Source organism: Epinephelus fuscoguttatus, linkage group LG18, assembly GCF_011397635.1.
Source record: "Epinephelus fuscoguttatus linkage group LG18, E.fuscoguttatus.final_Chr_v1".
In the NCBI taxonomy this organism is placed as follows: Eukaryota; Metazoa; Chordata; class Actinopteri; order Perciformes; family Serranidae; genus Epinephelus; species Epinephelus fuscoguttatus.
Genome location: NC_064769.1, coordinates 29921828 through 29938075, shown reverse-complemented (window position 1 = coordinate 29938075; position 16248 = coordinate 29921828). Strand labels below are relative to the sequence as shown.

The 16248-nt window shown below is 42.6% G+C and overlaps 1 protein-coding gene across 2 annotated transcripts in view; it reads right to left on the bottom strand.

Moving 5' to 3' along the window:
* The window catches only part of dpysl2b (dihydropyrimidinase like 2b), a 49413-nt gene extending 37282 nt beyond the window's left edge, over positions 1-12131 (bottom strand). The window contains exon 1 of one of the 2 annotated variants that reach the window (XM_049603496.1): positions 11491-12131. In XM_049603496.1, coding sequence (XP_049459453.1) covers positions 11491-11757 — 267 coding nt within the window. In that variant the 5' untranslated portion in view covers positions 11758-12131. Of the gene's footprint in view, positions 1-5796; positions 6100-11490 lie in introns of those variants that run through there. The other variant, XM_049603497.1, reaches the window with a different exon arrangement.
* Positions 12132-16248: the final 4117 nt, after the last annotated feature.

Genomic DNA, 16248 nt, shown 5'->3' with positions numbered 1-16248 from the left:
GCGCTTTGTCCAACCAACAGTCCAAAACCCAAATATATTTAATTTACAGTGATGTAAAACTAAGAAACAGCAACTCAGAGAATGTTGTATGGGCTTAAATAACTCATCTGTGATTAAAGTTGTACTGAAAACTGTAAACTGAATATATAAACTAAGTGTCAGACAAAACAAGTAATCTGAAGATGCTGCCTTGAGCAGTAATTTTATTGTCGTAAACACACACAGAAACAGAATAAAACTACCAAAAACCATCTTGACCCATACCTCCACTGTAACAACCACCACCAACTCTAGTTTGGTTAAAATAAACCCTGGGATCCTCTCCATAATTTTTTCAGACACTTATAATAACAATCTGAGCCTGTCAGTGGCAAAGAAAGCACTTTCAGTGGGCGTAAAGTGACGGTGCACAAATGCCCCCATTGGTTACACTGCAGCCTGTATAGCTGCTCCCATCTGAAGCACTCCTGCTCAATCCTGGACCAGTTTCCAAAATTGCTGTCTCCATTTGACTTAGACACTAAAACATGGGACAATAGGGTCCACGCTGAAAAAAACCAAAGTTACCCTTTAAGTTGAACGTGGTGGATTTTCATTATTGGCATAATTGTGAATATTGTGTCCAGCAGTACCTAAAGAGACAGCTGGGTAACGAACAATAAAAGAGACTCCGCAAAAACAGAACAGAACACAAAGAGATCTTAATCAAGCATGAGCATGGTTCATAGTGAAAGATATGACGCCAATTCAAAAAGTTGAAAAGCCTGGCTTTTTAAGATTGTTTGTTTTTCACCTCTCTGTGATGCAATAGAAATGTTTGTCTCTTAGTGTGTGTGCAGTGTGTTTTTATTAAGAGTTTTCATGATTATCGAGATAACATCGTGAACAGGGTTGGCTACCAAACTCATTACTTTTAAGGGTACTGACTGAATTACATCATTACTACTGAGTGCTGATTCACATTAAAGCCATCTGTTCCATATTTCAGTACCCGAGAGTACATCTGTGTGAGAATGCAGAGTTTAGAAAAGAGACAAAAGTGCCACGAACTGGGTTCAACTTCAGACTCGGGCTGGGCAATATTAAGATATTATATCGTTATCGACATATAAGACTATATATCGTCTTAGATTTTTAATATGGTTGTGTCGTAATATGGCATTTAAAGTGTTTTTTCCCTCGTTTTAAAGGCTGCATTACAGGAAAGTGATGTAACTTTATGTTCTTAGTAGAATTTTTATTTGTTTTAACACTTGCCTTAACCCACTTAGTCGTTAACTGTGTTAATATTTTCTGAAAAAACAAACAAACAAACCATACAACTTTTTTCCATCAGAGACGGTATCTGGTCAGAAATATTGTAATGTTCGATTTTGTCTCAAGTGCTTTTGAGGAGATTTAAAAAATATCGAGATATATATCGTGTATCAAAATATAGCTTAAAAATTTTGTGATATAATTTTCAGGACATATTGACCAGACCCACGTCAGACAGGAGGCGGACCCACCCTAAAGAGGGGAGCCCTACCATCAAGCTCCACGGCCACTCCCTTAGCTTCCCTGCAGGCCAACACTATCGCTGCAGTGCCAATTTGCTTCTGGTCTATTTTCTTTTCTATAATATTTCAGAAATAAGAAAGTAATATTTAGTCTACTACATTACCCCTGCAGCTAGTTGAAATATTACATTTCTGTTATTACAGAGAAAGTTAAGTGCTGAAAAAAGGTATTTTGTTGCCTCTATATCCACTTTTATCACGTACCTTTTAACTCAGCTTTGGTTTATGTATCTGAGATTTTGAGAACAGGCATGAGTCACAGGAGCTCTAAACCAGGTGGTGAACTTGTGGCGGTTCATTCATATTTGATGAGACGTGCCTTAAGTATGTCTCTGCCTGTGCAGCTGACCCGGCCGGCTCCATCTGTCCAAGACAAACCAGTAAGCTCTTCCGTTACACAGACACCACCCCTAATGGCCTGGAGATGGATGGATGTAACATTCAGATTTGGCGTTATGTATGATCTAAACTCTAAATTTAATTAGCTTATGCAGAAAGACACGGAACACACAGAGGTTCTTTGTCACTGCTGCAGCCTTTCCTGTTTAGTTTTATTCAATTTAACCTCATTCATTTCCTCTCCAGCCTCTGTTTGGTTTAATAAGCTCATCCACTCTTCAAACTGGCGCTCAGTGATGAAGTACAGTGGTTACAGAAGTATGTCTGACCCAGGACCAGCTGGAGAAATGAAACCCACAAAGTCACTAAGAGACTCTCCTGCTCCTGTTCAGCAGCAACAGTCTCATGTGACACATTTATCGCATCCCATCCTTCAGAAAAAAGCATTTAAATTCAGTCCCTGAGCCTCTTTTCTTTCATGCTCTGTTTAAGAATAGGCAGTGGATCCATTTAGGTCTGACTTAATCACTGTTGGACTACAACCCCTGCTAATCCTCTGATCTCTCTCCACCAACTGGCTGCTGCACCTCGAGCACTCTCCAGGGAGCTGAGGGGGAGTGATTCACCTGAGAGGGTTGCCTGGTTTCACCCGGGACGCCATGATATCAGCACAGCCCAGAATATGTTTTGAATTATCAGCAGTCATGACATCATAAAGTACTTGATTTAACATCCTTTGTCTCTGTAACTATTACAATATGCAGTGAATTTAAGGTTAAATTAAACTCTCGCCTTCTGAACCGTTTTCTCCACTTGCAATATGCCACTTTTTTTTTGTCTCAGTTTGTGTTTCAACGTCTCTTCTCCTGTCAGTATGCATAGTAGAGTCCAAGGTGACATCTTCAAATTGCTTGTGATGTCTAACCCAAAGAAATTCAATTTACAATGGTTTAAAACAGAGAAAAATAGCAAATCCTCACATTTAAAAAGTGGAAAACACAATGTTTGGACTATTTGCTTGACCATTCTTTGTCTCTGCAGGACCCACAAATAAGCAAACATGCAGAGGTGTTGTTCAGACACCTTTGGATATAACCTAACTGTGTAATTTATTTTACCTTTCACCTCCTGACATAAAATTGGACACGCCAAACAGCTGTTTTGACGTCCAAGGCTGTTTGGACAAATTGCTGGGGCTCAGCAGGTGTGCACAAAAGCTCCTCCGCAAGTGTTTATGGCCTACAGGTACCCATAACACGCCTCTCCTCTCCTCTTTCTCTCTGTAGATGCACAGAGATGTTCACATATATCTTTGCAGAACTGTGATTCCAACTTCAGATGTCTGCACAAACATGGACACACTGGTGCCAAAGTCTGTACTGTCTGATCGGTCACTTTAGCTGCACTTTCTTTATGATGTCCACCATGTGCAGGCTGGGCTTGTCCTTTCTAGCAGCCGCCACCCCACCCACATCATGTCATAGTCCTGGGTATTACAGTAAGTAAATTGAAGTGTTAACATCAGTTACTGAATACAGATGCCATATAACGTGAATGTTCAACTTGCATTACCCAGAGGCCACTTTGGCAAAATAACAGAAGGCCATGGGGCCAGCCAATAAACAAACATTAATAAGATTTTCAGCATATATACTAAATAAATTGCCAGTTTTCAAACTGTCAGTGTTTGCTGTCCTCACTCATCTTTGCCAAGAGGGAAATCCAGTCGCAGCAGCCTCATGGAGTCAGCTGCTGCAAGCCCACACAGGTCAGGTGTACTCAGGGGCGTTTCTAGGATCTGAGAACATTTGGTGCTTCGCTTGGACCTCTGTTGGCGGATCCTCCCATTGATAAGCAAGCTCTATTTTGGTGTGTTTTAATGCACTCTGGCAACTTACTTACCAATACTTTAAAAGGTAAATCAATTGACCTTTTCCTAAGCTCCACCCTTTTGAAGTGGTCCGACAAACTGTCAGAGTAAGCATGGAGCCCACACTGTAATTAACTGCACTCCCTGAAGAATTATCATCATATTTTTGGAAAAATGAAAGAGTGATTCCAGAGAGAAGCAGACAGAGGGGTCTACAGTCTGTGTTTGAAGGATATATCCAGGATGTCAAACTGACTCAGCAGCAACAACAGGTTAAAAAGACAAAGATAGTTAGAAGCTAAAGCCGAACTATAGGCTACAGATCACAGTGTAAAAGTGAACCACCACATCACTGCTGATCGCCACACAAGACAATGAATATAAAGGGAAACTTTACTGATATTGAACCAGCTGTGTGGCATCACAGTGTGTGCAGGGATCTCTGGAGGAAGTCAAACAATGTTCATCTGCACACACTGTGATGACACACAGCTGGTTCAATATCAGCAAAGTTTCCCTGCTTCCCTTCACTGGTTCCTGTACAGCAGGGTTGGTCTTTGTTTCACTGTTATAATCATTAAAAAGCAAAAGCAGCATGTGTATACATTCAGTAGGCTATATCTTCAGTAGCTAGCTAGCTGACCCTACACTTTTCAGGGTTTAATTTTGGTTTTGGAACAGGGAAGAAACGTATATCTATAGCACAACATTTAGCTCCAAATCCACGAAACCAGCCTGACAATGAAGGAAATCTGAAACGACTGCATTAGAGTCAATGGAGCACAGCTGTGTTGTTGTCGGACCCTGGTCTGCTACGTTATGATTGGCCAGTCTGTGTCCAGGGGTAGCCCTTAGGGAAGGGTCAATTGATTTTTATTGTGAGTTAGAAAATGTTCAACACCACCTGGCTTTCTGTCGTGGTCCAAATTTGGAAAGCTTAGGGGCCACCTGAGCACTTTGGCTCCTTGGCCTGTCTCTGTTAGGCCTGTTCGATAAATGAGTATACGCCAAATGAATGATTTATTTAGTAATGCATATATCTATCTGCACAAAGCACTGACCCATATCTGTACTGGGAGCCCATAATAAAACACTCACACACGCTCCCTCCATACTGTGTGACTCGTTCTGCATGCTCTGAGCCATCTCTGACTGTTTAACCCAATTACCTCACTGCACTAACATCAGCATGGAAAGACAGTGACCTCCTTCCTGATCAGTTCTGCCTATATGCATCTTCCCTTCATCACACAACCGAGGGAGAAACATGGAAGGAAATAGGACCCACCGTCCCCTCCCTTCCCCTGGCTCCCCTCCCTTCTCCTCCCTATTCTCTACTTTCCATTGAACCACCACCAGCACCACCATCCCCGCAGCTCCGCTATGAATTCAGGGAAATAATCTGTAACACAATTAACGTGCCCTTGCATGCTTCTGCGCCTCTAAAAATAAATGAAAAGTCAGTTTTAGCAGAGTGAAAGAAGAGCTTGGATAAAAGAGCCGGGTGCTGTGCGGATGCAGGGAGGCATTTGCCCCAGCAGTTGGTGTGCGGTGATACCCGGCGACCAGACACACCGTGTAACAAAGACCACCGGCGTGAAATCTCCACTGTCATGCATAGTGTGCACAAAGCATGGCAGCCTGGAGTGTGAGTCTGCAGCTGAGATACACACTCTCAGGTTAAGCGCTGGGTTTTATAGGTAGATGAGCACTTGTCGCAAAGATGCTGCAACAAAAAAAATCACATTTACACCCACCGGTGTCCACATCGATTAATCGATCCTAATGTGCGGTCAGTGCACATGAGGACTGCACAATAAACCAGCATGCATGTGCAAAGTGCATTAAAGAAGCAGCTTTATGCTTGAGCTCCGAGCTCACATTTGTCGGAGGGGCGCAGCGGCGCAGGCACCATGCCGCCCCGGTGACATCCTGCACCCACACCCGCAGGCCCACGCCACCAGACACCGGACACTCAACTGTGATTTAACCTCATCTAGACCAACTTTTAAGCACGCGAACACTCACTGTGATGCGGGGGATGTTCTTCTTGCCCTGATAGCCAGACATCTTCACCGGTGGTTCGTCTCGCGCTGCGCCGTGGACCGCAATCAATGCGACGGGATGTTCGGGTTACCGCTGCTCGCCGGTACACGAGGATGATGAGGAAGATGAAGAAACACGCAGCTGATCCTTGGGAGGCCACAAATGTACCCAACCAAACTAACTCTCAACTCCGGATCGCGTCCTGGCAGCCTCCCCGGTCTCCGCCGATGCACCAAACCTCTCCTTCCCAGACGGAGTCAGACAAGAGGGGAGGGAGGAAGGAAAGGAGGGAGGGAAGGAGGGAGGGACCGCCTGCCTGAGAGCCTCTTCCCATAAAAGAACCCCACGGAGCATGCGCAAGAGCCTCGCCCTGCTCCATTGACAGGAAAGAGCCACTAATGCCATCAATTGCTCTCCTCGGATTAGTGGAGGCAGAGAGAGTGCAGCAAGTGAACAAATGAAGAAACACCCAGCAGCCATCTTAACTCTACTTCATCTGCTGTGTCTCTAAACCTTTGATTAGAGTAAATTAAATAGCAGTCAGTGCACAGAGTGAGATCATTTCACCTTCCCCCAGCTCCAATCAGCACTTTTCTTGAATCACTTTTTAATGGTGATTTAAAGTGCCAAGATAGTTTCAAGGTGTGACCAGAAACAGGAAGTGACACTTGTTGGGATCAGAGAGGACATGGGATTATATTTTCCACTGTTTGAAGACAAACAACAAAAATGTCAAATTAGACTGACTTCCACTGATTTAAAATTATTTTCGTGCACTGCCAGAGCAGGAGAAGACGCCTACACTTTGTGTGCACGTTAAATATCAGGATGGATGCCTCATTTTTGATCACAAGAGATAGAATAAAATCAGATTGAGAAAGATTTAATGGACTCAATCTCTGCTCCAAATTAGGGATAACTGCAATTATTTTAAAGCTGGGATATGTAGTTTTACTTAGAGTACACTTGCAGGGAAGAATCATTGCAACAAACTGACTCATGCAGGATTTTTACTTCTGCGTTGAATCGACGCTGTACCCTACGCTGTAGCCTGACATGCACCTCCCCAGAAATGTAAATACACGTTGCGGCGACGCAGGCCACTATGTTTATTTCCCTCAGTGGAAACAAAGCTTTTATTTACTTTATTGTCACAGATAAGAAACAATAATTTGTGAAGACAATAAAGCCTCCACAAAATAGCATTTTAAGTCTTGCGTGTGATTGAGCAGAGGAAATCTCAGCTAGTTGCTAGGCTAATTTATACAATGCAAAATGCCATAGGCTTGTGCTAATAATGTTAGCATGTTACATTTGCTTGGAAAACGTGTTTAGTATAAGACAGTTGTTTTGTCAGTGAACCTTGTGAGTTGTAATGGAGCTGACTTTTGTAATGTTACCTTTGTTAAATGTTGCTGTTGTCCCTGGCTTCATATGAGTAGAGGAAATAGATAATATAATAGATAAAGACAAATGCATTGTCTGTGAATGCTGCGAGTTATAGTGAAGCTGATATGTGTACTTGTGTTTGAAATTGTCTCTATTAAGCCACGTTTAATGTGTGTTTAATGTGTGTTCTGAATCAACTAAACTTTACAGCACTTCACAGAAACCCCGCCGCCAACTAGTGTTTTGGAGGTGTAACTGCAGAGTGACACAGACAGACCACCGCACAAATATAAACGCTCACAACAACATAGGCCACATGCCTAAGCTACGGTGTAGGCTCTGCATAAAGCTGATGCAAGTATAAATCCCGCGTCAGTGATTTTAGTTACAGAGTCATCGAAAGTTTGCTAATATTAGCTAACCCCCAGGGCGGAGCCAGACGTTGCAAACTTTCAGTATTGCCAATGAAAGAAAACATCTTGCAGAGCTCGCATCCTATTTTGTATCTAATTGTTCTCCAGCTGTCATCATCATTCTTAAACCATCTTTTAATCCTTTCACCCAGGAAGAAGTAAAACTTGTCTGTTGTTACCATTTTCAGTTACATCCTGGCCCATAAAGTGTACTCCCAGAGCCCTCGCAGCCCAAATGGGCTGTGCTCCCGCCTGGCAACAACGACTATGATTAGAATTTTTTTTTTTTTTTTTTAAATGTTTTATCATTTTTAAAAACTACAGTCACGTAGGATGCATATTCAGGCCCAACGTTGGCAGAAAATAAAATAAATATGGCAAAAATCTTTGCTGGTCCAAAGTTTTTTTTGTTTTTTGTTATATACGTCAGAGCTGATCATTATGTTTTAAAAGGCAATGGTGAGGTCGACAAAGATGAAACATAACAATACATTACAGATGAGGCAGACTGCTACAGGACAGGGCCCCACAGTGCTGGTCACATCACATACAGTACAGGCCAAAAGTTTGGACACACCTTCTCATTCAATGCGTTTTCTTTATTTTCATGACTATTTACATTGCAGATTCTCACTGAAGACATCAAAACTATGAATGAACACATGTGGAGTTATGTACTTAACAAAAAAAGCTGAAATAACTGAAAACATGTTTTATATTCTAGTTTCTTCAAAATAGCCACCCTTTGCTCTGATTACTGCTTTGCACACTCTTGGCATTCTCTCCATGAGCTTCAAGAGGTAGTCACCTGAAATGGTTTCCACTTCACAGGTGTGCCTTATCAGGGTTAATTAGTGGAATTTCTTGCTTTATCAATGGGGTTGGGACCATCAGTTGTGTTGTGCAGAAGTCAGGTTAATACACAGCCGACAGCCCTATTGGACAACTGTTAAAATTCATATTATGGCAAGAACCAATCAGCTAACTAAAGAAAAACAAGTGGCCATCATTACTTTAAGAAATGACGGTCAGTCAGTCCGGAAAATTGCAAAAACTTTAAATGTGTCCCCAAGTGGAGTCGCAAAAACCATCAAGCACTACAACGAAACTGGCACACATGAGGACCGACCCAGGAAAGGAAGACCAAGAGTCACCTCTGCTTCTGAGGATAAGTTCATCCGAGTCACCAGCCTCAGAAATCGCAAGTTAACAGCAGCTCAGATCAGAGACCAGATGAATGCCACACAGAGTTCTAGCAGCAGACCCATCTCTAGAACAACTGTTAAGAGGAGACTGCGCGAATCAGGCCTTCATGGTCAGATAGCTGCTAGAAAACCACTGCTAAGGAGAGGCAACAAGCAGAAGAGATTTGTTTGGGCCAAGAAACACAAGGAATGGACATTAGCCCAGTGGAACTCTGTGCTTTGGTCTGATGAGTCCAAATTTGAGATCTTTGGTTCCAACCGCCGTGTCTTTGTGAGACGCAGAAAAGGTGAACGGATGGATTCCACATGCCTGGTTCCCACTGTGAAGCATGGAGGAGGAGGTGTGATGGTGTGGGGGTGTTTTGCTGGTGACACTGTTGGGGATTTATTCAAAATTGAAGGCACACTGAACCAACATGGCTACCACAGCATCCTGCAGCGACATGCCATCCCATCCGGTTTGCATTTAGTTGGACCATCATTTATTTTTCAACAGGACAATGACCCCAAACACACCTCCAGGCTGTGTAAGGGCTATTTGACCAAGAAGGAGAGTGATGGAGTGCTGCGGCAGATGACCTGGCCTCCACAGTCACCGGACCTGAACCCAATCGAGATGGTTTGGGGTGAGCTGGACCGCAGAGTGAAGGCAAAGGGGCCAACAAGTGCTAAACACCTCTGGGAACTCCTTCAAGACTGTTGGAAAACCATTTCAGGTGACTACCCCTTGAAGCTCATGGAGAGAATGCCAAGAGTGTGCAAAGCAGTAATCAGAGCAAAGGGTGGCTATTTTGAAGAAACTAGAATATAAAACATGTTTTCAGTTATTTCACCTTTTTTTGTTAAGTACATAACTCCACATGTGTTCATTCATAGTTTTGATGCCTTCAGTGAGAATCTACAATGTAAATAGTCATGAAAATAAAGAAAACGCATTGAATGAGAAGGTGTGTCCAAACTTTTGGCCTGTACTGTATGTAGAGTAGGAGTCCGGCGAAAACAGCATTACTAAACTTGAAACCTCTTTTTGTTAAACTATGCTGGAGTAAAGTTCACAGAATGATCATTTAGCCAACATATCTATACCATAATAATCTAGGCTGCTCTAATGACACATCAAGGATCCCTAACAATGCCAAGTGAATGTGCTCTTTAATACTCTCAATTTTATATGAGGCCACCAAAAGAAAATTTATTCAGTTATATTAGATTTCCTCAGTGGATAGCATAGATTCAGGGCCTAAGAGAAAACAGTCGGGACTGGAGCACCCAGACACCACCCTCCCACTCCGCCCCTGCTAACCACTAGACCTGATTACTCTGTCACACCAGAAAAAAAAGCTTTGACTGCCAAACCATTGAGTGTATTCTCATGGATTCAACTTTTCATTTGCACCAAGGTTCAACCTTTAGAGCTTTGCAGTCGGCCAGTGGTGGAAGATCTTTAACTTGAGTGAAAATTGAAATACTACAATGTATAATTCATGCATTTAATATTTTATTGAAGCAAAAATATTAAAGTACGAGCATCAAGATATCCTTAAAGTACCAAAAGGTGCTCATTATGCAGAGTGGTCTTTTTCAGAATAATGTATTATACCATGGAATATAATTACCGATACACTACTCCCAACTTGAGTAAAACGTACATGATTTCCCTCTGAAATTTAGTGGAGTAGAAGTATAATGTAGATAAGTACTCAGATAAATTACAGTTGCAATTAAGTACAGTACTTGAGTAGATGTGCTTAGTTACTTTCCACCACTGCAGTCTGCAAACATGATGATCAAGCTTGATCCTGAGATAAAGGCCAGCCTTCAAACATCCCATTTAATTTGCTCTCTCCTATGATTAATATGCAAGAACAAATCAATTCATGCGCAATGTGTATTATCTTATCAGAGAAGGGTAGGGCAAGCTGCCACACATGTAAGACTTAAATAGAGACATAAGAGAGAGTAGCTAAAGAGCAGACTGTGTGGCTAATGCTTCCAATCAATATGTAACATGAGGCGTACCACCACTGCACAAAGCTTTTAAGCTTTTAACAGCATCCTGAGTCCAGCACTGAGACCGTCAGTTCCTCAGTTTACCACCCAGCTATAAAACCTGGATGATGAAGCAGCGGTGGGAAAAAGTTGCCAGACTTTCCTGCAAGTCATGCAAGTCAGAGCTGCCATGTCTCGTCCATCAGCTCCACACCCTGAATTCTGCTGTTCGAGAGCCCAAACACAGGAGCACAACAATGCAGCAGGCGTGTATCACATCATTTGTGCAGAACACGTTCACGTCTCTGCTGTTTATTCTCATGCAGACCTGTTAACACTGAGTAGGCAGATGGTTTTGCTCAAGGACACTGGGTAGGATCAGCTGTTCTGTGCAGCAGAGGGGATAAAATAGTAATGCAAGCTCCAACTAACAGGAGCCACTCCCTCTGGCAGCTCTGCATGGAGGGCCCTCCATCCACACTGTTACATCACACTGCTTTCTGGGAAATGTAGTCAGGGCAAGTTGTCTGGTAGGCTTAAGCCAACTCAAAGGAGTGACAGGGGCTGTAATTGGAGCAATTTTAGATGGAAATGGCGCAGGTTCGTGCAAAAGATCAGAATGATGCATGGCAGAAAGATAGACATGGTCCAAACAATCCACAATGAGCATGCAAAATTACCCTCTTATCATCCAGGTTCTGTAGAGCCTCCTTCCCTGTGCTCTCCCTTATCTCCACCTTCCTCGGCTGGGAGATGTCGGTCTGCCGGTCAATGACTCGCCCGTCACTCTTGCCCCTGCACGCCGAGAGCGCATCAAAGTCGAGCGTCTTGTTGTCCGAGGAGCCTTCAACCGGGCAGAACATGCCACAGAATTTCTGCCTCGGCCTGGCGGGGCTGTCAGAGCCCATGCTCTTGAAGAAGGCTGGTACTTCCCCGGCGGTCGACATGCCTTGCAGCAGGCTTCTAGGGGAGTAGCTGCACAGATGCTCAGAGTCTCCGATTTTTTTTTTTTCAGCTCCGCACGCCGGGCAGCCACCGCCTTTGGTTTCCAAGCGCAGGTGGTCGCACTGTGACAAAAGATCTGTGAGGCTAATGCTGCATGAAAACACTCCCACTGTAGAGAGAGAGGTGCACCATAAATATGCGTGATATTATAAGATGTTAGGTAAAGACACAGGCAGACCTGACGCTGTTCTCCTGGTCTATGATCCTCCTCCAGATCAGCAAACAGTTTTGAATTGCTTACTCATGAGTCTAAATGAGCTTCTCGCCTACAGCCAAATATCCTTGTGCGATTTCACGAGTCACCATATGAGGGAGAGACCTCCAAGTCTATGTCAAAATAAAGATCCAATAGCCTTACAGGAGGAGGATGTTTCCCGATGAGGGATTACCTGTAGCCTGTGTGAGAGCGCATCAGATCTGACCCTCCGGAAATGATGGGTCCTTTCTGGTCCGGAGAAAGACTTGTTGTGTAGAGGTCTAATCCATCAGGGTACAGTGACCTGCATGTTACTGCGGCTAAAAGCTGTGTAATGTAATAAGTGAAGCATGTCATGCAGTTGGGTCTCAGAAGGGCGTTTCTCAAAGTTTGAGGTCAAGATCAGCACCATGGAGAGTTCCCTAAAGTCACACCCAGTCCAACATGAAAGGGCGCTGTCCCTTCAGCACCACGGTCAGATGTCTCTACATGTAGCACACATGGGACAGGTAGAGAAAATGCTGAGTCATACATAGATTATATCTGGTAGTAACATGGCAAGTGACCAGTCGTCAAAAGGTACAGTTGCTGAGTGACATTAAAGGGACAGTTGACCCCAAAATCAAAAACACATATTTTTGCTCTTACCTGTAGAGCTATCTATCAGTCTAGATTGTTTTGGTGTGAGTTGCAGAGAGTTGGAGATATCTGCCATCAAAGTATCTGTCCTCTCTCCAATATAATGGAACTAGATGGCACTCAGCTTGTGGTGCTCAAGGTGCCAAAAAAATACATTTAAAAAACTCAACAGCAATGTCTCTTTACAGAAATCATGACCTGGTTACTCAAGATAATCCACAGAACTTGTTGTGAGCAGTTTTATGTAGGAACTATACATTCTTTCTACTGAATTACACCCGCTAACTGTATCACCACGCAGAAGGAATTGTGCATCTACTCATGGACAACAGGCTTGTGTCAGCGTGAGATATGAGCTTGCAGAAGATGCAAACTTCCTTCTGTGCAGTGATGAACTTGGTGGGTGTGGTTTTTACAGCACAAAAGGAAGCATGCATATTCTGCTAGCTCACCGAGTTCCACTGAGCTAACTCATGTTACAGCTCAGCCAGGGAGGACGCCATCATTGTTTAGATCTCATGCCGTCACAAGTCTTTTGTCCATGAGTAGATGCACACTTCCTTCTGTGCGGTGATACAGTTAATGGGTATAGTTCAGTGGAAAGAAAATAGTTCCTATGTGAAACCCAACAAGGTCTGTGGATTATCTTGAATGACCATCACATTCTCACTCCGATCTCATCACATAGCAACGCCTGGTCACGGACTGTCCATGTCCAAATATGACGTGCAAGGTACCCGGAGTGTGTTGGTTGTTGACATTCTGGGACTCCGTGTCAAGTTCTGCCTGTTACGTACATTGTCTTCTTTCAAGGTACACTTCTGTTTTCACAGGAAATTTATGTTTACATGCATTCTCTTTCAAAATAAATGCACTACACCAGTACAACACTGCAAACTGATTTTTTCCCCGCCAACAACAAAGCACATGGTTGTGTTTAGGAAAAAAGGCTTTATAATCTTATGGGCTGTAAACACCTCTCTCCCAGGTAAAAGTTGGTGTTTGTTGGACCCATCCACGGCCCTTCCCGCCTGCCCTACTTGGACTTTTGCCGCATTAACTTTTGTTCTTGTCCCGCTGCGTTTCCCCTTGATACTGCTGAGTGCCCTTGAACTATAATGGTGACCGGCTGCGTATCATGCCAATGTTAAAGGACGGCTTTTTTCGTCAGTGTCTAACACCACGAGTCACTGCCCAAGCGCCAGATTTTGACAACTTGACAACAGCAATGTTTCTGGATCTCTATTTTTTGGCGCTTTGAGCACCACAAGCTGAGTGCCATCTAGTTCCATTATACTGGAGAGAAGACAGACACTTCAATGAAAGATATCTCCAACTCTTGGCAACTCACACCAAAGCAATCTAAATTGTACTACATGTAAGTGAAAAATATGTATTTTTGATTTTAGGGTGAACTGCCCCTTTAAACTGAGATATGTAACATGAACATCTTGTCACGGTAAAGTTTCTAAACCCTGATGACATCATCAGGGTTATCTATGGTTGAGCTTGGGGATTAAACAAACTGAAGGCCTGCATCAAAGACAGAGTTTCACCACTGGAAATGACTGCAATCTCTCACTACCCAGTAAAACTGTAAACCTCACTGCTTTCATTTACAGCCTCATATTGATTGTTAACCCTGCAAAATCCTGCACTGTAAGCTTCTGCTAGTGTTTTCAGACTATGCAAACTTGGCACTTTTTCAGTATCAGATTCTTTTCTTCCATTAAGTAACAATTTATTTGATGCATTTTACTCTCTGCTGTCGTACTGCTACATGACTATATACATCTGCAACCACACAGTATACCACACTGCAGGTACAGTGTCCAGAATGCTAAATGCATTTAGTATGTACATTTTTTTACCAGTGGGTTCCACAGACGCACTACAACGAGGAAAAAACACATGGCAACTGGCAAATTACTGAACATTGATTGAACTTGGGGCTAGTGTAATTATATATTAATTTTTCAATCAGCTCTTGCTCTGTATCCACGAGGGTAAAAACAAGATCACTGATTTACAAATGTGGCTTGATGAAGAGAAACATGCTCACTGCACACAACCCTGATTGTTACACAAATGAAAATAGCCCAGTCGCCTGAAGAATATGCTGGCATTGTACATTTCTACAAACCAGAGATACTTTACATTTGTACCATTCATATCATCCTGTCTAAGTTTCAAAATGCCATGGCCTATGAGGTAACTTTGTCATCAGGAGGTGCAGGGAATAAAGATGGCCTGTAACCTTGGCAAGTTGTCTCCCAAGCTGCAGACCACTGGGTATTTTTTAGCAACCCATTGCTGTTTCTTACACTGGGGATAGTGCCAGGTAAAGCAATCACTGCTTCGTTTCCAGCTGGGGTATATCACTAAAAGTGGTTGTTGTTTTACAGCAACATTGCTCTGTTTCCAGACAGAACTGTGCCACCAAAGGCAGGTGTTTTCCTGACCACAACAAAGTGAATCTGTGCCTAAACCTAACAACACGTTAACCATAGTGTAGCCATAAAGAATCATAAAGTTTTAATTTATCTGCTACATAATAAGGTACAAATGTATCATGGTTTGCAGTTAACAAACAATGTCAACATTTACTATGGCATTTTGGTTGAACTCTTTCATGTTACAGTGTGTTAGTCTTGAGTCCAAATTCTCTTCTCAAAAGCATGTATTAAAAGAATGCCACAGGGTAAAATTTCTGCACACAACTTTGTGTTTTCAGTGACAAATCAGTCCTAACAGCATTCTCAAGGCTTGTTATTCTTACTGTCTCTGTGAGGCTTCTTTAATCATTGTTTTTAACGCCCTTCAAGTCATCAGACATTGTAAGCACATTATCAATGCATCATAGCATTATTATTCAGTCATGTGACCTTTACTGGAGTCATATCATTGTATTGATTTACTTTTAAATATTTCATCAACACATTACATAACCTCAAGTGTTTCAATATGCAAAGACAGACAGACGGACAGACAGACATATAGATAAAACCCCACTAAATTAGGCCATGGATATTAACATACACAGGTCACAGGAGCATAAAGTGTTATGAGGTTATAAAAATTATCTTGTAGTTTTAGCCACTGGGTCCTGCATCAGTAGAAGAAGTACTCATATCTTTTACGTGAGCAAAAATACTAGAGCACTGTGAAAATACTCCACTACAAGTAAAATTCCTCACTTAACCTGTATTTAGGTATTCTAAGGAAAATACCTAAAGTAAAAGTAGTCATTGAGCAGTAAAATGTTCCTTGTCAGTGTCAGTGAGTATGTTTTCTTTAGTGTATAATCACCTGAAAATAAGGAACACTGTGTTTTCCTGGGAATGAGCTGTGTATATCTATATAGGGAGGAGGTCCTCTTTAACAGAGTCCGCCATGTTGCATCTCTATGTTTCTACACTAGCCCAGAACAGACAAACTAAACACTGGCTCAAGACAGGGCCATTCACACTTTTACATTTTCACACCGGCTCCTGTAGCTAACAGCCCCTCCACAACAGGCAGTGTTGGAAGAACACTGATTTCTTTTTAAGTGAAACTGCTTTTCAGTGTTTTTACCAGTTTAAATCACTGGGTCCGT